Below are 24,725 nucleotides of genomic sequence, written 5' to 3'. Positions count from 1 at the left end.
TGATTTTGGGCGTCTGACCATGAGAACTGTGAGAGAGATCATTTGTGTTGTGTTAGCCCCTGAGTTTGTAGTAATTAGTGACAGCAGCTACAGTTAAGGGACAAGGAGAAGGACACCCAGAGGACTCCTGCTGGTAGAGGTGGCATGTGTGTTCGTGAACGCCTTCTCTGGAGACTGCAGTGAGTCCTTACCAGTATTAGATGGCAAATGTGAACATCCATAGTCACAAAAAATTGAACACTGGAGCAGAATGAAAGCACGGTCATGCATCAGAAGTGTACTGAGCGTGAGACTACACACCATGTCCAGGATCAAAGAACACTGCCAGGCCCCTGGCGGTCCTGCTGTAGCTCGCTGCCTTGACTCTGCTCTCCTGGGGGGGATGCTCCTGACCCGGGCAGCTTCTAGACCTTGGGATGTGCCACAAGTCAAGCTCCCAAGGAAAAGACCCTGGCGTGGAAATTAGCAGCCAAGACATTTATTAGGTATTAACACCTGCTGGGAGGGACTGGGCAGAGGGAGAAGCTGAGCTTCTGAAGCTGAGCCTCGTCTGGCCCTCCAGGATGAACCTTCGGAGCTGTCCTGAGTCGAGCCAAGGGGGCTGGGCCTTTGGAGCTTCACACCAGCCCGCCACTGGATGGAGGCCACCCCAGAAGGGGATTGTGACCTTGCGTGGACTTCCTGAGCCCCCATAGGTTACTGGCAGCTGAGACTGTTGCAGCCTTCCCAGCAAGCGAGGGAGTAAGTCCTTCATTCCCAAAGGGGGCAAGAGGCTCATCATCAAGTCTGCCGCATGATGAGCTTGCAATATGTAACTTAGCATGCCCAAGGCCACTCTCCACACAGGAGGGCACGGATGAATATGCAGGGCCTGCCTTGCCTCAGTGACAAGGAAACATTAAGATGACAGAGGCAACAACAAGGTCGCAAAGTGTTTTCTGCTACAATCTAGCATTTTCACGAACTGCCTTTAGCCGAATTTGAAGCTTTCTCTCCAGTGACGACCTGACCCAACGATACAGAAATTATACCTAGAGTTTTCTTTAGGCTAGAGGCAGTTGTTTCTTATGCCAAATTCTGGAGATACCAATCGAAAAAAGGGTCTGGTGGTGGGGTTCCCCATTCTCATGTTAGCATGTGGTTTTCTGAGAAGGGTCCCTTAAGAGCACCTGCTTTGAAAAGTGAGATTTGGTCCAGCAAGTACTGAGAGAGGCTATAAAACTTTGGTAGGGTTGTTGTCATGGAAACCACACATTTCTTCATTTAATAACAAAATGAACAGTGGCTGAGAGCCTGGAGTCTGGGGCTCTGCTCCCTGGAACCACCAGAAACAGGGTTTATACCCACCCAAACTCAGCCCCTTCATCCCTGTTGCATAGGGAGGTGTGAAGTGCTTATCTTGATGACTTGTTTAGGTTGGTTTTTAATCCAACGACTGTTTTGTTGAATTTCTAAGTAGGAAAAAATCACAGTTAGGGCGAGCAGATAGACACGGAGGAGATGGACGTTGTCATCGGCTGGTGCAAAATACACACATGGGAACATCTTTCACCCTTGGACTTGCATTCTGGTTTTGGGTATGTGTCTTGTCTCCGCTACTTCCTCTGACAGCAGAATCCAATGTTGGGCAAATAAAAGAACCCTTGACCCACAAGGTCTGTGTAAACTAGAGATAAAAGAGCACTGGAAAGGAATGAAAAGTGAGCGTTCATCTGGAAAGGTGGCACACGGGTCCAAGTACAGGCAGAGAAAGCAGGCAGGAGGATGTAAGAATGAAGAGGAGACTTCCCGATTCACTGTCTCCTGGAGGGCTAGCCACAAAAGTTTGTGCTCTCCTTCAGGTCAAAAGACTGGTCCTCACAATGGTGGTACTCAAAAAGAAGGCATTCTAGCTTAGAATTTAAAAAAAAATCTGGGTTCAAATTCTGACTCTGCTCTGGACCTCTCTGAACTCTGATTTTCTCCTCTGTGGAGTGAGGGTAATGATATCATCTACTTCACAGGGTCACCGGGAGGAATGAGTGAGGTCCTCTGTGTAAGCTGAGATGTGTCCCAGGTCCTGGTAGAGAGTGATATTTGAAATCAAAACCACAACCAGGCCTGCATTCGCTTTGCCTGCACGAGGATCCAGGAGGCCAAAAGCTGCATGGATAAGGCACAGAGATGGCGCCCCACCATGGGAACTGTGGGCCCCGGAGGCTGTCCGCATTCCCCCCGCCGAAAGCCCTTTGAAGCCTGCGGTGTCTTCTCAGAGATCAAGACTCCGTACTCAGAGGCTGCCCTGCATCACTGGGACAGCTTATTGCTGGGGCCTCGGCCTGTCTTTAACAGTGAGCTAGAGAAGGCTCCTGACCCTTTTAGGCCATTATCATCACAAGGTGTGAACAAATTCTGCATGTAACCTCTTTTCTTAAGTTTAGCTTTATAGTGTTGATTCAAGAGTGCTAGTATGTGTGTGTGAGAGAGAGAGAGAGAGGGAGAGAGTCAGGCAGTGGGGTAGAGGGGTAGGATGGGAGAGAAGACAGGATTTTCAGGGGGGGGGCACGAACCAAACTAAAAGAGCTAACGAGCATCTAACATTTCCATTTCCCCAAAGCAATCTACTGCAGGAAGAGGCTGTTCTTAGTGTAATGTCAGAAGCTGTGCTTCAGTAAAATTTTTAGATTTAAGAAAGATTTTACTATTCATGGGGCAAGAGCATCCCACAAACCTAGCTCCATCCTATGTGCCCATCCATTTTTGCATGTTGGGTCCTTTTTCTAAATTATGATTCAACTCTATTTTAAGAGATTCAGAAAATATGGCAGTAACAAGTTGGGCAAAATCATCTTCTGAATTTGGCACTCGAAGGACAGAATTTTTCTAAGGGTGGAACCATAGCCAGACAGCAATCAGAAGCTGGAAAAATCCTGCTATCAACCCTATTTATAAAAATCATCTCTGTTTTTGTACCATGGCTGATTGTCATTTTTCTCAATTAAGGAAGGCTTGGCTGGTTCCCCAAGTCCTTGGCAATGGACATGAGGTGGCAGCTTCCCTCACTGACAATCGCCACCACTTTGACAGGCATATTTGCCCCATCATTGAGCATTGCTATTTTCTTACTCCTGGTGTCTGCTTTGTAGTTTTGTTTCTTCTTATTCCTGGTGAATTTCCTGACACTTCAAAGCTACCATCCTTTTCTGAAGACATTCTCAAGGGAGAGGTCTCATCCAGAGCTACAGCGAGTTACTGCCTTGAGCACACACTGATTCAGAGTTGGGAGAATTGAGCAGCATGCAATAAACTTCAGCACAGAACTGAGAAACTAGTGAAGGCAAAATAGAAGTCAGGAAAAAAAAAAAAAAAAAAACAAAGGAAAATTAACATTCCTTTCAAATGCTTCCACGAAATATTAAGGCTAACTAACAGGAAGCTGGTAGGAGAGGCAAGAGAGCTTATTTGAAATCATCCGTGTGAATGGATGCTGTAGGATACGACAAATGATCATGCATTTCAAAGTACAGGTGGTTTAGGAGACACAAGGTAAAACAGAGATTGTGTCCTTCTTTTAAACAGGTCTTATATTCTTCTCCTATAATTTTTAACAAGGTAGAAACAAAGTTAAGGTGAAGGATAAGAAAAGAACAGATCATTATGGTGAGCCCTCATCGTGCCCAATGCCCACCGCCATGGGAGGGCAGTGAGTAAACCCCCATAGGAAACAACTAAGATGCACGAGAATGTCTGTCAATGTGCCTAAGTTCTTCTGGGTCAGGTTCATTGGGTCAAGATCTGTCGCTAATGGAGACTGTTGACTCTTCTGATATCTCTTAGACCTGCACTGTTCAATATGGTAGCCAACAGCCACAAGTGGATGGTGGTCATTTGAAATATGGCTAATCCAAACTGAGATGTGCTGTAGGTGTAAAATACACACCAGATTTTGGAAACTTTCAGTGAATAAAATATCTCATTAATATTTTTATATCAACAATATGTTAAAATGATACTTTAGATATGTCGAGTTAAATAAAATATATGAATACAGTTAGCTTCATCTGTTTCTTTTTACTTTTTAAATGTACATACTAGGAAATTTAAAAATACAAATGTGGCTTGCATTTGTGGCTCATATTATACTTCTGTTGGACAATACTGTTCTATAAAAGCCATATCAATAGGCTATCAATGGGTCAACATGTCTTTTCGGACTGCTGGAAAACAATACTAGACTGAAATAGAATTAAGGCAGATACCCTTCTTGTAAGGTTTTCACGGGCAATGATTAGCCAGGTATTTAGAGTAAGCTGTAGTCCCAATGCTATGAGATTCTTCTAACTTATAGGGTCTCTTCTAAAGAATGGTAGAGGAAGCTTTTATCAAATTCTTATAAAAGTGAACTTTGGAAGACTATGTTGTAATACATTCAGAGATAGGAAGAGTTTGATAGAAGATCTTAAAAACTAAGGAGGGCACATTAGGTGGCTCCCCTACATCCTGACAAATGTAAAAACTAATGAAGTGATGATATGAAAATGAAATTGATCACACTCAGTGCTCACTGCGTACTAGAAAGCAACACTCTGTGTGTATCAACTCGATCATATGTAACTGGCCTTTGTGAGGACTTTAATTATGTACCAAGTGACAGCTTCAAATACAAGATTCATAGCCAGGGTGTTGATTGCTGCTATCTTTATTTTCACAGCCACGCTAACTCTTACAGTTCAGAATCTAACGAGTCGACCATCCAATGGGAAACACAAGGCCAAGTCCTAATTCACATGCTCTGAAATGCTTGCACTAATTTGGGTGGTGAAATTGACAGCTTATGTGTGCATATTACATCAAGCTGCATATTACAAATGCTAAGTCTTTGGAAGACATGAAACTAATTCATGCAACAGTCATATACGAGTGATATTGACTCAAAGGAATGAATCAGAAGTCCTCCAGTAAGGGCAGCTGCAATATATTTACCAGCTTTAAATACAATTAAAAATCAGAGCCGATTTCACTAAAGTTGCTGATGGATCATGGTAGATCGGAACTCAATCGGGAGATGGCTTATCATGCTAAAGTCAATTAAAAAGTAGCACAGCTACTGCAAGGCCCAGGTTCCAGAGATATAGAAGTGTGAAGTGAAGCCTCCAGCTGTGTTCAATACCAGAGGAGTCCTCATTCCAGTGAAATGCACTGTTTTGGGTTTAGCATTTCTGAGAAGATGGGAATAAATTGGAGATGAGCCAGAAAATAGGGTTAACAAGACAACTTAACAGGACAAAAACCAGATCTCCCGTCAAAGGTTAAAAGTTGAAGTTCCTGGAAAGGGGACATGGATGGAGCAACGTAGTAACTGGAGTCTACCTGACTCAAGTACAGGAGGGGGTTCTCACCAGGAAGATGTCACTCTCCGTCCCATAGTGTATGTGAGTGTGCATGTACACACACACACACACACACACACATGCACGCCACCAGGGAAAAATGGGCTTACACTAAAGTACAATAGAAATCTACTAAATAATGTCTGGATCATAAAGATGATGAAGGCTTTTAATAAGCCACTATTAAAATTTCTATAATTTCTATTCCTAGAGACTTGTAAAGATGGGAGTGGATAGCACTTTCCGTAACATTGTCTGCTGATAAGGTATACAAACTCCTTTTTTGGGGCAGAGCTAATGAATGTTCTCTTTAATATACTCATCTTGTCATCTTCCTTTTCCATTTTGTTGGAACAAGGATTTCACGTGCCAGTATCCATGGAGAAGTGTGGAGGGAGCACAGGAAGAGGGAGGAATGGGTGGAAAACTTCATGATTAATCAAGATGTGAGGACTGATAGGGTGACTACCATAAAAAAATAAAAACAAAAAGCCCCAAAATGAAAGAAAAAAAGAAAAGAGCCACCTGTCTTAGAGAAATTTGTGCCTGGGTAGAGCACTTGAATTGATGAACTCTCGATGCCCTTTCTCGTCTATGGATTGTTTCACTGTTCCAGAACGGGAGAGAATGAGTCTTCCTTTCTGAACCCTTATTCTGCCCTGTCCATGTTCTGAGACAACTGGCTCTAGTCGCTTCTTCCCCAACAAAGGGCCTCATCTGTCCCATGTGACGACCTTGGATGGTTGGGCCACAGGTAGGTGACCTGGTGAAGACAGAGTGGAATCACTGAACACATGGTCTTTTCCTTCTTGAGCAGTCTGTATGGAGGAACAGAGACTGCGTGAGCAGCAACTGGCCTGGAAGCAGGAGTCAGGTGTTAGGAAGCAGCAGAAAGGCAAGAGATACCTGGACTCCATCAGCAGGGAAGCCTAGAGGGCAATCCCTGATATCTCCTGCTGAGAGGATGAAGAAGGCACAGTCCTAAGGGCTACCTCAGATCCAGAGTGAGCTTTTAGACCCCAGGTGTTCCAGTCACAGTGAGGCCTTTCTGCCCCGCAGTTCCTATTTGAGTTGGTCATCTTCTATTTTTTTCTTCTCAGCTCCTCACCGCTTCTTTCAGGGATGGAATCTCTAATATTCTTTTGGGAAACCATGGTTCCCCACATTCAGTCTCTGTGTGTTGTATAGAGCTGACCCCATCTTCCATTTCCAGGGGTATGTATGTGACTCAAGTCTGGATATTCAGATTATTATCCAGAGAGTCAGAGGACCTGGTGACCCAACTCAAAACAAGCCAGTAGGAGTTGGCCCTTGGACATCAGTGTAATTGTTGGGGAACAGGAGCTCTCTTTTGGGTTGCTAGGATGGCATGATCTAAGCCCAGAGCCATTGCTGCCAAGTCTTTCCCACAGTGGAAAGGGGATAACCTGTCTGGGAATACAGTTGATACAGAGGAAAGCAGAGCCAAGAGATACATACAGGCAGAATTGATTTCCTTGACCAGCAGTACCTGAAACTAGGACAGCAATAGCAAGGTTTTCCAGTAGCTTCAGCAAATAAATTTCCTTTTCTGCTTAAACCAGATTGAGTTAGGTTTCTCATAAGTATTCTATAATTTTTCTTATCAAAGCTGGTTATGATGTTTTGCTTATATTCACTCCAGGTTTCTTTATTTCCACCTATTTCCTTGAATTGCATTTCTACTCAGAAAAACACAAAAGTGTCTCTCATCCTTACACACAAATGAGCCCAACTAACACATACCTTTGCATTACTTGGTAAGTGGCATTGTGTTGAATTTCTTCACTTGGGTCTACTAGGGCATGTGCAAAATTCAATAAGTAAAAAGTGTGGTGCATGATGAGCATCAGACTTATGGGGAGGCCTGAGTTTTAGTCCTAGATCTGACATTAAGTGCCCTCGTTCAAGCTACGTGATCTTGGATGGGTCATTCGTCTTCTCCGCGTTCCCATTTCCTCACTGGCAAAATGTGGGAGTTAAGCTAAAGAACATCAGTTAATAGCTCTATATATCTGCATGGTGGTTTAATCATTTCTAAAATGATTTCTCATTAGATTACATTATTCTATATATATATCATCGTTACAGTTCCTCTCAGCTATAAAATTCTATGACTATCAGTAGCTCATCAGACCGTTTCCTTACCTAGAAATGCCAACTGCGACTCTTCACTATTTCAAAGGCTACTTTTTTCTATAGTTTATCTGTCCATCCGTCCGTCCCTTCATTCATTCAACAAGCATTTATTCCATGCTACTAGATATTAGACAATGTGCTAAAAAGCATGGATTCCACCCTCAAGGATATGCCACTCTAACGGAGGAGATACACACATGCCGTTGATGACATAAACCGACAGATACATATAGAATTAACAACCTTGACAAAGGCTATAAAGGACAAGTACAGATGCCTTAATAGATATAATAGGGAGGTCTGATCCAGCTGGCAGATCAGGCAAGGGGAGGTCTCCCCAAAGATGAGCAACTTGGACGGAGAGCGGATGGATTAATGGCAGCTGTGTGGACCGAGGGGCTGAGGTAGGGCTCTCCAGACGTAGGAATGGCAAAACATGTTGGATGCTACTTAGGGGCTGCAGAATGGTAATGTGCCAGAGGGCTTATCAGTCAACTTTGCCAAAACCCTTGGTGAAGAAAATCATCATTATTCCCTCTGTTAACAAGAAGATATTCAGAATCATGAAATGCAAAAATCCGGAAGGAAGTGCCTGCTGAAGTCAGATCTCACCATTCCCAGTCTCAAATGTTCCTGTGCGGTGCCTCTCACTCGCTTTAACTTACACCTCGAGGAAGTCACTCAACTTCCCTGGGTCTCGGATTTCTCATCTATAAAACATGAGGCTTGGGTTCTATATGATTTCTAAAGTCTGTCTTGTATGCAGCATTTTATGTTTCTAGAAATACACCTGAGTTAGTGGAGAGGGAGAAAAGAGGCCATGAATCCTACGAAGCGCACTTTATTTAAAAAACAAAAATCAGCGTGCATTCATAGTACAAGAAAATGTTGTAGGCACCATAGCTATTGAAATGCAGGTTGGATAGAGCCAAAAATAGCTAACCCACAGCTAATGCAGGGAAACTACCATGAAGCATTTCCTTGGCAATTGAGTTACTTAAAGGTAAAGTAACTCATTCTGATCAAAGATGGGTTCCTCTGCTCCTCATCCTCTTTATGGGTTCTTCAATTGTAATTCAGTGTAAAGGGAAAAAAAGACATGTCGCGTCCATTTCACTAAAAAACAAAGGTCATCCAAAAAATATAAAGAAAAGGTCAATCTGGTTGGCTCCAAACAAGCAGATCCTCTAACGGGAGAGGCGTGCTCAGCCCTCATGGGTTCTTGAGTGTTTTAGGATCACTTCCGTCTTAGACCGGTTCCTGCAGATCCCTCAAGTTCTTAAATCATTTGGGGCAGGTGATGCCAGAATTTACAGGAAACTGACATTTGTCAGTCTAAATGCAAAGTCTTGGATTTCAAACCAGTCAGCTCCTTCTAGAGAAGGAAAGAGGACAATAGCTGCTATTTCTTAGATGCATAATCAATGCTGCAGGGGTTGCTAGGCAACGGGCAGAAAGCCTGTCACACATCCCTGGGTGCCTCCAATGGAAGAGGAGCATCTCTGGCGGCAACTCCTCAGAGGTGACAGGCTGGGTGGGGCCCCGGAAGCTGCATTCCATTTGTCTCATTCCTTAAAAAATCTCTTTGCTGTGGTTAGGACTGAACCATAGAAATTTTCCTCCCAGGCTCAGGGGATAGTGTTTGAATACACTTCCAGTTGCCGAGCCCACAGCCCGAAAAGTGAGCAGGGCAGGCTGGTGAGAGCAGCTCTGTAAGGGGTCCATGTGTTATTCAGATCCATTCATCCTGGAGCTGGGGAAGGTCTCACTCGTGCCTTGGGTGGCTGCAGCCTCTGGATCCCAGAAAGTGAAAATGGGCATCCTCTCTGAAGCTAGTAGTCATTCAGGCAAACATAGCCTCTGATTGCAACAAGACTTTGCACGCAAGGTCGTGGAGATGAGACGTCTTAGGTGTGCGACCTTGAAGTTGGAATGAATTTTTGAGTGGCAGGTGCTTCATCCTCTCAACTTGAAATAACAGTTTCATTTGAATTTCAATAAGAAGGAACTAGCAGAGAGGGAGTCAGGAGTTGATAAAGGGGAAAATTAAGTTTGTGTTGGTTTGATTGTTTTTTTGTTGGTTTGTTTTTAGCAGTGTTGATTCACAAGCACTCACCATAGGTCATGAATTTGCCAACTTCTTTGGCAGGAGGTTTATGAGGACCAGGTCCTGTGTCTAGGTCAGAGGTGGGATTAGGACTGGGACTGGATTCAAACCAGGGAGGATCCTCACTGATAATAGCAGTGGGAGATGTGCCTAAATGGAAGCAGGCTGTGGGCAGGGCAATAGTCCACACCCAGCTGACGCTGGCTGATCCTTCATCATGACCAGCCCAGGCCCTGAAGCCCTGTCTTAGCATGTGTTGGGAAGGAAATGAATGCAGGAGTTGAGGGTGCGTGGATTTAGCCGGGGAACACTCTGTTTTCAAGGGCATTCAGAGAAGTACAGCGAAGCAGGCAGAGAATACAGAATGACACTAAAATGAAAGGCTCTCCCCACTAGGAAATTTGGTGATTCCCTCTCCATATCTGGCTGAGGTCCCTCAGCTACTCCTACACTGTCATCTAGGATTCCCTAATCTCCCAGAATTTTCTCACATTCAAAGATGCTCACCTTCTGACCCCCAAGAATCTGAATTCAGAGTCTGAAGGCCTGACTTAGCTCCCTGGGTGGCCTCCAAATATCAGTGGGAGGAAACATGAACCCAGAACATGAATCCATGGTCTTCAGTGTCCTTGGGTATAACTCTTGGCTAGATTAGGATCAGATCTTCCCTAAGCTTCTTCCATCTCTCATATTTTATCAGTCTACGAATCTACAAAAATAGAGGCACCTTTTGGTCCCATTTACCCAAAGTGCGGGGAAAAGCTGCAGAGGAAAGCGAAGACTGCAGATAGAACACTGCCAAATGTTCTGAACATTTTGTGCTTTAAAAAATAACAAACTTTTTGGGTAAATGAAAGAAAAGAGGAAGCAATCACAACCAGGAACCCCCCCCCGCACCCCCCCCCCGAGTCACGGAAGGATTCTTATTTTACACCTTTTACCCCACTTGACCTCCCATCTTTCCAGTTTCACCTTCCTGTCTCCTCTCCTCTGGCTCCCTCTCCCCCTCCATTTGCCTAGCTTAGTGAGATGATGTTTATTGATATTACATTTACCCTCCCTAGAAAGTTCTGTCCTTTATTTGCTCCAAAGTGCAGCTTTTAGAAACCTTTGGTGAGAGTCTAAGAGCCTCCGTGCCACTCAGTTTTGGTTACTCTAGATGGTATCAGGAAAGCAAATGCACTGTTTCTTCATTTAGATGAATTTTAACAGAAACTGTGTTTAATCCGCAGGATGGGTAAGTTCCAGAAGAATTTTCTCTCTCCTCAATTACCTATTATGTATATACTAAAGTATTTCGATGCTAAGTACAGCAGTAATGGAATAGACATTTGATTTTTAAACATGAAAGGTTGTCCTGGTTGTAACTAGTAAACAAACACCACTCTATAAACATCCTGTGTTTGGCAGAAACAAACAAAACCCAATCATCCTCCGTGAAGCCAAGAAGCTACATTTTATTATACTAGCCAAGCCCATATTCCTTTGCCACTTAATTCATTTTATAAATATATGCCTCTTTTAAGTCTTTTACATATATTATTCAATACCTTGGTGAGTTGGGTTTTCTTTTTTTTTTTTTTAGTTTTGACAATGCATATGTAAAAGATCAGCTGAAGTCTTTTGTGCTATTTTTGTTAATTCTTATGTTTTAGAGAGCTCAGTGGAACTTTCATCCCCTCCAGTAACATTTATCTTACTCAAGACCAGGTCTCCGTTTTGAGTTTTGGGAGGAAGTGGTGGGAAGTAGGGACTTTCAGCCTCCTTTATTTCAGTAAAACCTTGTGTCTCCTAGGGTGGTGGAATCTACAAGAGATACCATCCACCCCAGGATGGAATCATGCCCATACTGTATTCAATCCTGGGGCTCTGGGAACATTTGGGAGGGACAGGGACAGGTGTAACAGAAGATGTCAGCAGAACAGAGAACTGAGAGGGAAAGCGAACTCCAGTCTCCCTCCCAGAGCCTCCACTGAGGACAATCTGCACCTGAGCTTAGTACAAGCACCGAGCCATCCAAGGACACAGATTGAGTCTCCAAGACTTGGCTGGAGGAATTCTGTTTGACCCTACTGACCTCCATCCAGTATTTAGTTAGCATTGACTTGGAAGAGTAGCCCAGAGCTATTTACAGCCTATGGACTGGTAGGTCGCCCCTGAGAAGAAGCTCCGACAGTTAGATGTGCCCAAAACACCCTTCCTACCGTCCACTTAGTTCCAGGAAATTTGAACGCATCCACCAGAGCAGACATAATTTGCTCCTGAACTGGCTGAATATAACATGAAATAACGTACTTCCACATGTGAGTGTGACCACGGATAATGAGACATTCTGGAGTGTTCTCTTACCTTCACTGCCACCAAGATCTTGTCCTGCTCAGGACAGAGGTTATAGCATTCAGCTAGGAAAACTTTTCCAAAGGCTCCTTCGCCTAGCTCCCTTTTCAGAACAATGTTATGTCTCTTGATGTGCTGAACAACTGTAAAACAAAGACAGAATGGAAATTGGAATCGAGGCACGCGGAGGTGAAGGCAGAGGGTGGGAGTCAGGGGCCCGCCTCCTGAGCTTCTCCCCTCTGCCCAGCAAACCAAAGGAGAGGCTCAGTATCCGTCCTCACTGTCCACCCCAAGTGGCTGGAAGGAGGTTGCACCAGCGTGCTCTCCAGAGCTCAATTATTATTTTCACTAGAACTGAAAGAGTGACCTCCCCGTTGGCTACAGAATGTCATTAATGAACTTTCCAAATTAGGAGAGGGGAGAAATGAGAAAGGATGGGACATTAACGGCAGGCCTCTCACAAGCCAGACGCTTTGCATATACTAGTTTGTCATGTGTCTCGTGGGGAAAGGCAGGGAGAGAGCCAGGAATCCCTATTTCTTTGTTAAGATGCCTCAGACTTCTAGAGGAGGGAGGCTCAGAGGAATGAGGCTCATGGCTAGTTAAAGCTTTGTCCTCCTGGTGAGCCGGGCTAGACCATGGTTGAGACTCACTTCTCGTTCCAGAAATGTTTAGACCATGCTACGGCTGGCTTCCCCAACCCTCTCTAAGATCATACCCTAGTCTTGGCTCTCCAAAGCCAAGAAGAGACAAGAATAGCTGCATGGCAGGAAGACAGAATACTTCCCCCTCTAGTCTAGAGTGGAGCTGGTCCACATCAACTCATCTGTACTTCTTCCTGAGGAACAAGGCAGGAGGCAGCCAAGGCTCTCTGGAAGCCCATCAGCTGCAAGGCGGGGGAGCAGAACGAAGCATTGCTCAGAAGGACAGAGCCAGTGGGAAGCCCAAAAGGAGACTCTGTGGAGGACAGAGCTGCAGTGGGAGCTTGAGCCTCTTCACCTTGACCGTCAAATGCTCCCACCCTCAGCACAGGGTTCCACAAGGTCATTGCCTGCCATTCTTTTCTGGATGCCTCATCCCTGAATGGCAGTATTAAAAAGAGATTGAGAAGCCCTCTGGAACTTGGAATGTGTAGCTAACAGTATTCTCTCATTTTACTCCCACAGCCCTGGGAAGCATCCCTCTCCATATTTTGTAAGTGGGGAAACTGAGCCTGCAGAAATTTCAGTGATTCTCAGTGGGGGAACGGAGGAGTTGAAATTTGAATTCAGGTCTATCTGAATCCAGAGTACATGCACAAAGTTTCTTTTCCATAGCAAATCGTGTCACACATGGCAAGAGAAATAGAAATATATAAACAATAAAAAGTAAATATACTCTTCCACCCTTCAAAGGCCAGTTCAAATTCTCACTTCCTGAGAGGGTTTCCAAGACAACTTTGGCCACCAAAGTCCTCCTTCTCTGAATTCATAGTATGTCATGATTTATGCTTAGTTGAATTCTGGCTTATCTCCCAATCATTGCACATCTGTAAACTCCCCGAGGCTAAGAGCAACCCCATCTATCTCCTATAATCATGTGCAATGCCTCAGGTGCTGAGCCCGTGGAAGATTTATTACTGTGGTTAAATTTGATGATCTTTCTTTAAAAGTTTTTTTTCTTGAATGTGAACTGCATTGTGAAAACAAAAGGAAATACAAAGCATATTTCTGTAGTTTAAATAAAGTAAACCTCCCATCCCATTCAAGAATAGACCATCATTAGTACAGTGAAAACACCACTATGACACCTTATTCTTCCTTGATGGTATCCACTTCCCCACTCTCTTCCAGGGGTAATTACTAGCCTGAATTTTGTGTTAATCATTTCCTCTATAGGTTTGCTACTAATGATATATCCCTAATGAGATATTGTTTGACTTTGCTACATAAGTGGAAACATACAATGTGTGTTCTTCCATGTCTTGCATTTTTCACTCAACAATATCCTTGAGATTGAGTTGCATTGAGTTACAGTGTGTGTGTAGTAGTAATTCCTTTGCTCTTACTACTTTATAATATTCTCTGAAAGGACTATACCACCACTTATTTATTCATTCTATGTTGATGGATCTGCTCTACAGTTTCTTTTTAGATACAATTTCATATAAAATGCAAGTGGTGATTAAGGTTTTGCTTTAATAGGATTTTCCCCCTGATAATTCGTGTGGTTTGGAGCTATGACAGCTTCCATGGCCCTCTGGGAACACAGGGTGATTAAAAAAAAAATCAAAAGGTCTTTTATGAGCAACAATATTAATGAATATAAGAATGTATATTAATTTCTCATGCTCCAGTAGCAACGGCTGAACTTAGAGAAATGTGTTCATTAGGTAGAGTGCCCATATAGAGACAAATGTAATTCTTGCAGAGAATTAGCTGCCATATTTAAATCTAATATTTAACTCCATGGTTGTCACACGTTCATTGAGAATTAAATTGCCACTTGATTTACTTTACATTCTCACCAAATCGAGGCAAGTATTTAACTTTTTTTTTTGCTTTTGATTTACACTTTTCTCTCTCTTTCTTTCTTTCTTTCTTTCTTTCTTTCTTTCTTTCTTTCTTTCTTTCTTTCTTCTTTCTTTTTAATTTTTTAACTAGGAGAAGAAGTTGGTGGGAAATAAGTTGAAGTGTATAAAGCTATGGATAAAGCCATAATTCCATCACCTTTAAAACTAAAATTGATGGGACCGGTTTTTCTATGCTGACCTTGAAAGCAGTAAGTTTATCTTTTCTTTCAGAAATGGGCTATTTTGCATTAATTTGCTTTGCTGGTTTGGGACATAATAGATTATATGAATGGATTTTTACCAATGGATTCCCTCTAAGCAGAATTTCTCTTTTATAAGACTAGAAGCCACTCAGAAGCAGAGAGAAAAATTTTGTGTTTGTATTTGTGTTCCTGACAGGGCCTCACAGTGCTTTGCAAATAGCTGGTGCTATACAAATATTTGTTGAAAAAAGGTACCAACAGTAATTAACAACCACAGATAAATACTGTTTAATCAAATATCATTTCAGTTCACTGACAACCATCTTCTCAACTGGGCAATAAAGCAGCCCAGTTCTCCAAGGTCAGGGGTGGGGACAACTAACCTGAAGCTCCCACATCACTGAGCTAAGAATTTCTTCCCAATCTCCTCCAAGAGAGCATCAGGGCTCATCCCCAACTGCCCCAACTCCTGTTTCCATCCGTCACCACCGGAAGTCCTCGGACCATCTCAGGGTATCATCCCTCCTTACCTAACCTCTTACTCCAACACCACTCATAAATGCCCATCCCTTCATCTCCCTCAAAGACCTTCTCAGGGGCCCTCTGGCCTTGTTTCACGCATCAGCTCCCTATGTCCCCAACCTCTCCTTAAGCCTCCCTCGACCTCCTTGACTCAAATAAAATCTTGGCTATGCCCAGAGGACCTCTGTGGCCTCAAATGGAGACCATCCCCCAACCTTTTCCCAGGTACTTGAGGGCCCGTGTGCTTAATTTCTGACCACTACCCCCTTTCTCCTGCCAGAGCCTCAGCTGTCTCAAAGAATCTATTTTAAGGATCCAGCAGTCTATACCACTTCTGCCCCCTCATCACTGGTTACTCCTCTTATCCACCGATCTCCTGGCTTACACTCTTCCTCTTCACCCTACCCATGCCATCATTCTCAGAGCCTGAGGCACAGAGACGTTCAGTAACTTGCCTAAGCTGCAGAAACACTGGGCTACCATTTATCTGAGTCTTTTAATAGTGTAGCCAAGAGCCAGGCACTGGGAGGTTTGGTTTGGCTGTCTGGATGGCATTAAGGTGACTTTCTCTGGGAGCAAGACTGTCTTAATGAAGGAAGCAATGCACTGATTCACATTCTGCACAAGCTCTTGATTTCACTGTGGACTAGCACTTTGAATAACACTGTCTTAAAGGGCCTTATGAACATTTGGATTCATTTGATACAAAATATTCTGAGTGAAGTGAGTCTAAAGATTCCATGATAAATAAACTATCAGGTAAGTATGTAAAATTTTTACATGCTTCCTTTTCTGAGATCAGTCAATTGTCTGTTCTTAACTCCTGAGACTTGAGTAAAATCACCTCAAACCCAACGTGAACAAGTAATAAAAAAATAAATAAAAACCCAAACTCTACCATAAATGTCTTCCTACACTTGGAGGAAAACTCAAAACAATAGTTGATTTAAAAAAAAAAAAGTTTTGTAGAAAAGTTCCTCTTTAAAATTCACCGTGCTAGAAGATGAGGAGGTATCAATGCGAGATGGAAATACACCAAATTCATATGGTCTGCAGACTGACCTATGTACCCCAATAGAGTCAAAACAAAGCACGGGATTAAATTATTGTATGAACAAATCTACTCTATGGAATCAGAGAGAAACTGATGACCAGCAATAGTAATCAGGATGAGTGGCTGAAAACTATCTGGATGCCTTTGCCATTAATGGGATTTTCCAGAGTAGAAATTTGGTGCCCTTGGTCATTTGCTTCATGAGGACCAGAACTGAGTAGATTTCCAGTTTTGTGTTAGTATCACATTACAACCCCTGACAGATGCATTTTCTCACAAGTACCTTCAGTAGTTTACAGAGACGCTTGCAGTTTCAGATGGTTTAAATCAAATTTCTCGTATCGGTATCCCCCAGAAACAGATATTCTATATAGACACACAGGCTATAGATAAAGTATTAATCTATGTCCATATTCATTACTACTAAATCTAAAACTAACGAAATAAATAAATAAATAAATAAATAAATAATAAATAAATAAATAAAACTACCCACTTAAGAATGAAATCGGAAATGTATCCTTCTAATTTCCTCAGTAATGCGGCTTCATAGAAAGCCCCTTGGCCCAGTGGACATATCCTGCTCAGCCTATGACCCTTAAATTGAGTCATTAATTGAAATCTCTAATATATGCCAAGTACTAAGTGATCTAAAGTTACAAGGAAGACTATTCTAGAGTTTGGAGCAGAAAGGTAAAAAGTAATATGCTCTAGAAGACCATATTCTACAGTAGATGCAATCTCTCTGTTTCTCTACAGACCTGAGTGTGGGGTCAGCCTTAGCATTTCCATCTCAAAGGACTGGATGCTATAATGGCAAAAGAACTTAAACCTCCTCATGTTTGGTAGTCAGCAAGTGAGGCTCAGAATAGTGATGCATTTCCCCAGGGCCACAGTGCTAGGAGGTGACGGAGCCAGGACTCTATAACATAGGCCCCCATTTGAGACTGAAGGCAGTGAGGGCCTCTTGGCAGTAAGGTGGAAATAGGCATTTCATCTAGTTAATATCTCTTCTATCAGAAATACTTGAAATGCTCACATTTATCATCTGAAATGGACCAAGCATCTCATACTCAAGAATTTCATCAGAAAACTGCTAACAAAATAAAATGAGTGCAAAAAGTAAGAAATAAAACTTAAATACCTTGGAAAAAGCTTGAGCTTGATTTTATACAGGATGAACAAATGTCATTTACTAAATATCTTACTGTCTATTTCATGGGCAGCATATTGAAACAGGTAAAATCATCCACCTTGTAAAAATAAAGTTGCATGAAAGACTGGAACTATGGTTTTGAATTTCATCTACATTTTTATTAAAATACAAGGTAGCACTAAATTGGAAATAAATGCAATTAAGACCACAGACATAAAACATACCAGGACAAGACAAGGCGAAATATTCATAAATAATATTTATGATGAAAAAGAACATGTAATAATACTGAGCTGTTCTTAAGTACTTTTTAGCAAAAAATCCCAATGTGCATTACCATCAATTAATTTTCATATCTCTCCAAATGAGGTCAACAGTCACATTTATTTTACAGATGACACCGCAATTAATTGACTTACTCATGGTCATAGAGGGACCCACTTATCCTTTTCCAAGTGCTATTTCCACTGAAATGAGGAAACGGGGAGGGGCCTAACATGTGCAGATTGCTATTATGGGCCAGAAAATGTGCTGAGAGGTTTACAAGAATTATCAATCTTCATAGTAATCCGGTAGGGTATCCTTATGTCCATTCTCAAATTAAAGTAAAAAGAAGAGGATCAGATGAGCTAAGTAATTCACCCAATGTTGTACAACCAATAACAGGCAGAGTTAAAATTCTTTCTACTACAATATTCTACTTTGCCTTGGCCTTCTTATAGAAAACAAAGTAAAAGAAAAGCCAGATTAGCTGGATTTTCTCCACCTAGGGATATGTGGGTCGACTTTTACCAATTTAGTTCAATAAGTCTTGACTAAGCACCTACTATAGCCTGGGCATTTTTCTGGGGCCCACTATCCCCAAGGATAGTGGGGATGAGCAAAATAATCCCTGTCCTCAAGCAACTCACAACCTCAAGGAGCAGAAAAACACATATACTCATATCTATCATATCTTTTACTAACACCTTTGCTTCATTCACAAAAGATTGTAGGTATTTGATGTGACCATGCAAAGAAAAACAAAACACTCAAATAAAAATTCAAGTCCAGGAAAGTGGAATAGAAGGCCAAGACAAGGTGTTAAGTAGAAACGCAAATGTGCAGATTCTAGGGGTCCCACATGGTTATTAAAATTAAGTCATAATTTGGCTCTGAGCTTCCTGGCAGCAGCAACCAAAAGAGAAACACAATAATTAATAAAATGTTGACTACCCATAAGTAAAAGCACACAGATTCCTTATGGTAAGTGAGATTCTTCATGGCATTTAGTTTTTGAAGGAATATATCAAAATATATCATATATCATATATATATCAAAATATATTTGAAGGAATGTGGATTTTACACAGGGGATCAATGTCCTCAATCATGCCCATAGAGTAAATAGTGTTCTTTCTTAAGAATAGTGCTTACACAAACCATGAATCATGGAACACTACATCTAAAACTAATGATGCAATGTATGGGGATAATATAAGAATAAAAAAATTAAAAAAAAAAAAAAGAATAGTGCTTATAGCAGAGCTCCGTAAGAAATAAACACACAGCACAATAGCTACCCTCGGCAAAAGCACTGCAAGATATGATGGCATCTTATCAGAATGGCATAAAAATCAAGGTCTCAGGGAATGCTCAAGAATGCCTTGGGGATGTGATTTCCCTATACCCACTGCTGGGCCTAGAACATGTCAGGCGATCAACACAGAGAACAAGGAGCCATGTGATCAAAATGGACACCTAAGAAAGGCAGGAGAAAGGGCCACAAATGAGCCTGATGGGGGCACAGGAGTAAACAAGAAGTAAGTGGGAAGAAGGGAGGGAGGGAGGGAACTGGTAGGAGAGATTCCTGGGGAAGCCATTGAGGGTCCAGTGGGTAAGAGATACCAGAAACATTCTGAAACAGAGAGTAGAGATTTTGAGTGAACCACCTTCTGAAGGCCTCAACTCTGCTGCTCGTCACAGCATGGAGCCAAGGAAGGAGGAAGTAGACTTCTGGGGATTCCGGAAGGGCCCATTAAGAATAGACCATCATAAGCTTTCAGGCTAAGCCTGGCATGGGGTCCAGTGATGGGCAAGACACTCTTGCAAGCAACTTTACATTCCTGGGAAGACACCAAGTAGCTAATTGGATGCCCCATACAACATCCAGAGGCAGCAAAGGACCCTTCCATCCTAAACCAAATTTTAAGACCCAGTGCTGAATGAGAGCAGGGCAGCTGTGGGGGAAGGGAGAGGGAATGGAGATTATTGAAACCCAAAGTCACAGGGGATAAAGGTGATCAGGTTATTTGAAGTTAAAATCCAAACACTTCTTGTAGAAAACATCCAAGGAGGGGGGAAAGCCCCAGAAATCATCTTTCAAGCTGTGAGACTGAAGGGAACACCATACTTCAAAATACACATACGGCACATCCTTCGCTTTGACAGCCCCTAACAGCCAAAATTATATCTGTTTTACACACTGGCATGTGGTGGAATTGGATTGATTTGCCCTGACAGCCCTCCCTGCTGGAACAATACTTGTCAGTCAGCCCCAGCAATGTTTATATTTTCAAGAATAATTATGCCGAGTGATTGTACGAAATCTTGGCAGGTGGGCCAGAGGGTCTTATCTGTCTATCCCTCTGACCCTGTGTCCCTGAGCTCTAAAGCTCCTCCTGCTCCCGAGGATGGAAAACATCCCTTTCATGACCCACACCCCCTCCTAAGCTGTATGCACAAGCCTCCATTTGAGGGTTCAACACTGGTGCCTGTCTTATCATCTGAGACCCTCCACTCCTGTGCCCTCCCCATGGAAACTTTCCTTCCTTCAGTAACTTCAACTGGTAGTCATTATGGTTTCTTAATCAACTTCTTCAAGATAGTTGGGCTTTACCAATGTACACCTACCTGAATGCTCTCATCATGCAAGACATCTTTAGTTTTGGGTGGGAATTCAGGGCTTCCCTGACCTGTGTCTAATGTAAACATAGTGACTATCTTCTCTGTGCACACACTCTAGCACACATGTTCTAGATCACAATGGTATCAATGGTGATGGGAAGGACAAGCAAAGTACAAGGCAAGTGGGCCACTCAGGAAAGGCTCATGAGGCCATTGGGCCAACCTCAGAAGAGCAGGTTGGAGTCTTTATGAGGGAAGCTCTGAACTCAAGAGAAAGGGGCAAGTGCTTTGCTTAAGGCACAGTGGAAGGCCAGTGGTCATTTTATAAGGTCCAGAATTTCATGCCAGCCTCTCAGGCTGCTTTCCACGGCTCTAGACTCTGCCCCGATTCCAGGAGAGTCCATAACCAATGATACATGGCCAATATCCAAAAGATGGAGGGTGACAGACAAGATTTTTGGGTGCATCCCAAATATTTTCCATCTCTAGAGGGCTTTCTGTCCAATTAATAGGCAAAGCAGAGTCTGATGATATTTCCTCTTTAATATGCTTATTTCAGAACTCACATTTTGGAAGGTAATGTTAATGTTTATTTTCTTTAAAGGATTTTGTAATACTTGTAGCATCTTTCAATTCTTCCCCCCCCCCCACCCCCTCATTTCACCATTTAAGCATCTATGTGAAGAGCGCTGTGTTGGGTGCTGTGGAAGACCCAAGGATGAAGAAGGAGAAGAGGATGTCAGTGGATGTTAAATACATAGCTGCTGTGTGCTAGGCATTGTGTTAAGCACTGTACACACATTCTCTTCTCGAGACATTCTGACGGACCTGCGGAGAGACATCACTGTCTCCTTTTAGGGAATGTGGTAACTGAGTCTTGAAGATGTTAAGTAACTTGCCCAGAGCCACACAGCTGGAAAGTGGGCAAGGCAAGCTCAGACTGGTTTCAAAACCAAGCAATCTCCCCCAGTAGAACATGAATCTTTCCCCCAAAGGATGGGCAGTGTAACAGAGAGATGAGGCAAATATACAAATAACAATTGTCAAAGGCAGACTATCAAAACTGCTGTGACAAATGTAAAAAAATATAGGGTTAAGGGTGTATAGAAGAAAAAGAGTCAAATTCTTTGAGTAAAGGATTTGGGGTTGGAAGATGTGCCACGTGAATTTTCCCTTATAAGTTGAGTGGGGCTTGAAATGTTGGTCAGAAAGAAGGACCATGTTGGCCATAATTAATTATGACATTTCCAAAATGCCAGGATGTCAAGGACTTGATCGTACACTGGATCTTCATGTTAAGACATGTCCACATTAAAGTCCCAAACCTGAAAACTGTTTAAGTTGAACTAAATGAAGTTTCCATTTGTGCAGGCCCAAATGTGACAAATATCAGCTATTTTGTATGGCTTAACCTAATTTATGGCTAGGCTGTTGTGTTTGCAAACAGAACTTCTGGATGTTAGAAAAGAAGCCCTATCTTTTAATTTTCAAGAAAATATTCAGGAACTCAATACACGGACATGGTAAGAAATCAAATAGTACTGAAGAACTCGTGATGGAAAGAAATTGTACCCTTCTACATGCCTCCCTATCCTCAAACCCATTCTCTTGGGTGTCTGATTCAATCCAGTTTGGATTTTTGTTTTCTAGGGATTTCCTCCAGAACTCTAATCAATATGTATACTTTCTCTTCCTGTTTTCCCAGTTTAAGACACTCAGCAATTCTCTGCCCTTCAAGAGAAAGATTTTATTCACACTATCTCCCGCCTTTTCCCAATAACTGGGAGCTGTATATTTTTAGTTCTTCTACTGATAATCTATCATACCCTTTTTTAAGCCATTATGCTAGACTCTTCCGTATATCATGAGCCTATTAGCTCCCCCTACCTTTCCTCTACCCCAGTCACTTCACATACTCTTTGATCTTGACCTTTACTGCAATTCTGTCATGACTGTTATTATGTACTTCAACTTATGATATGGTACAATTAAGTGTCTTATGTGACTAAAAATTGAAAAGTGATAAACACAATTTATTTCGATAAACGGCCAGCTTAATACTGTATGCTACAAGGTTAAGTAGGTGCCAGGACTGGATTTTCTTTTCCACATGTCTAATGTCACACAGAGAACTTCTGGGCCACTGGAAGGAGGATGTTCCTAAGCATCAAGATCAAATGCCTTCTCTTCCCTACCATCAAGATTGTCCTAGTGTATAATTCAAATCGATAGATTTTTCATTTATCCTGTTGGCACTTGGCAGACCTTTCAATTTGAGGCCTGGGGTTTCTTCAACACTGGGAAATTGCCTTCTGTTTTTTTTCTTTGTTCATTTTTTCTCTACCATTTTTCTGTGTTCTCATTACTATTTGGAAATCTTAGTAGCCTATGTCACCTCTCATATAGTTGAACTGTATGAATTATCTCTCATGAATTGCTTCTCTATGTCTCTTATCTTTTCTTCACCAGCCTTCTCTATCTCTGCTCTTTATTCTGGAAAATGTTCTTGACTATCTTTCAGACTTGTGATTGAAAACCTTAGTTCAGCATCGTATATTTAATTTCTATGAGTTCCTTCTTGTTATCTTAGGATTCATTTTTTGTAGCTACCTAACTTTGATTTATGTATATAAACATCTCAAGTCAGAGAACACTTGCTTGTTTTTAATTCTTTTCTGATTCCTAAAATACTTGTTTCCTCCAACGTCAGTTTTTTCTCTTTGGATCTTTACATTCAGTGCTTATCATCCTCATGTGTATGCTGGATCTTGAATCTTATTTATATTTAAGGATGGAAGCCTGGGTAGGGTTTCTTGAGCTCTTATGTCAGTAATTCTGTTTTCAGATGGTGATATTGCTTAGGAATTGGGTCACTGGTAGAACACATAGATAGACAGGCCTTGCTTTAGGACACACAGGCAGAAAGTGGGCCATTAAGCTGGAGCATAAACATGCCAGACTAAAGAGAACGTCACTCTGGGGCTTCAATATCCGTACTATTAGCCCTCATCCTCTAGGACAATCTGGCAATTTCTGCATAGAAGTGCTTTTGATTTTTTTTTTTTTAATCTGAGGATAAATAATGGGTGGCTATCTGTTTCCCTGCCAGATTGGAGGGGGCGGTGCATACCACTCATTCAGTTGCCCTGCCAGTATGTGTAAGCCCTTTCCCATAGATACTCTCTACTGTACCTGCTGCATTTGTTGGCTCCAAGCCTGGAGAGCAATAGGGCAGTCCTGCCTCCACCTCAGACCCCCTATAGCATATTCTGAAATGAAGATTCCTCTGCTGTGTTTCATGCATGCCCATGATGACCACACACCATCTCTCTTCCAAAAATCTATTGAGAAATCTTACCCATTAAGGATTTCCACCTCTCCTTCCCTTCACTGTATGGATATGCTCAGCTCAACAGTCCAGATGGAATGTCTTCACTACCTTTCTAAGGAAGTGCTTCTTGGAGTCTCCAAAGCAGATGGGATGTTCTCCAAGAGCTCAAGCAAGACCTTAAATAACCTATCCGTTTTATAAACGAGGACAGTAAGGCACAGTAAAAGTGCTCATTTGCCAGAACTGAGCCAGGACCCAAAACCCGTTTGCTTGCCCTTAAATCCAATGCCATTTTCATTATACTCTGATCCCTCTCATTATAGACATTTATCATCCAAATACAATAAATACCTCAAAAGAGTTAGAACAGAGGAAATCAGGAAAGGCAAAGGCGATATGAAGTCAGTGGAATATTGCTATAATCTGTCCCTGGAAGTCAAATCACTCTTCCTCCATAGCTACCAGATTTATCTCTTTTGTCTTCTGCCTATTTACACTTTCCATCTTTGATGAGCTGCAAAACCTTGGGTGTGAATTCATGTCAAGAAGCATGGTGATGAAGGCGGTTTATGAGCTGTGAGCAGATTTATAACGTGAGAGTCATGGTGTTCGGGTCCCTTTCCTCTCTGTCTTATGATGAAGACTTGTTCTTGTTCTGTAGGCTTCTGTCAGCTGGAATACTTCCAATTTTTGCAGTCAATGATACAAGTTCTGTTTCTGGAGAACAGTTGTAAGAAGTACACAACTAAGTAACATTTACCTAATTGTACTGCTTGAGAGAGGAGAGAACAGTTCCCACCCATTGGGCTTTGGGGTCCTGTTGGGAAACTAGAGAGGGTCCCACAAATCCAGCTCCTGTTATGGTTCCCCAGGTTTTATAATGAAGTCTTTTATAGAAATTGCCTTCTCCTGCGAGAGTTTCAATGCTGCTATTACAAAGGGAACTACTTATACTGAATGTGATTAAAACTTCTGTTCTTATGTGTTAATACGAACCATTTAATTCAGGGTTGGCATGGTCCAAAGTACTGAAATGATATCAAATATTTGGA

The 24,725-nt window shown here is 42.2% G+C and overlaps 1 protein-coding gene across 4 annotated transcripts in view; it reads right to left on the bottom strand.

Annotated features, from left to right (window-relative positions):
• The window catches only part of NTRK2 (neurotrophic receptor tyrosine kinase 2), a 315,903-nt gene that overhangs the window by 71,364 nt on the left and 219,814 nt on the right, over positions 1-24,725 (bottom strand). For all 4 annotated transcript variants that reach the window (XM_081802903.1, XM_081802904.1, XM_081802906.1 and 1 more), the window contains one exon: positions 11,983-12,113. In XM_081802903.1, coding sequence (XP_081659029.1) covers positions 11,983-12,113 — 131 coding nt within the window. The remainder of the gene's footprint in view (positions 1-11,982; positions 12,114-24,725) is intronic.

Source organism: Leptonychotes weddellii, chromosome 14, assembly GCF_054177405.1.
Source record: "Leptonychotes weddellii isolate Sample4059 chromosome 14, ASM5417740v2, whole genome shotgun sequence".
NCBI lineage: Eukaryota > Metazoa > Chordata > Mammalia > Carnivora > Phocidae > Leptonychotes > Leptonychotes weddellii.
Note: the sequence above shows the minus strand (reverse complement) of the source record. Positions and strands in the feature narration are given on the sequence as shown.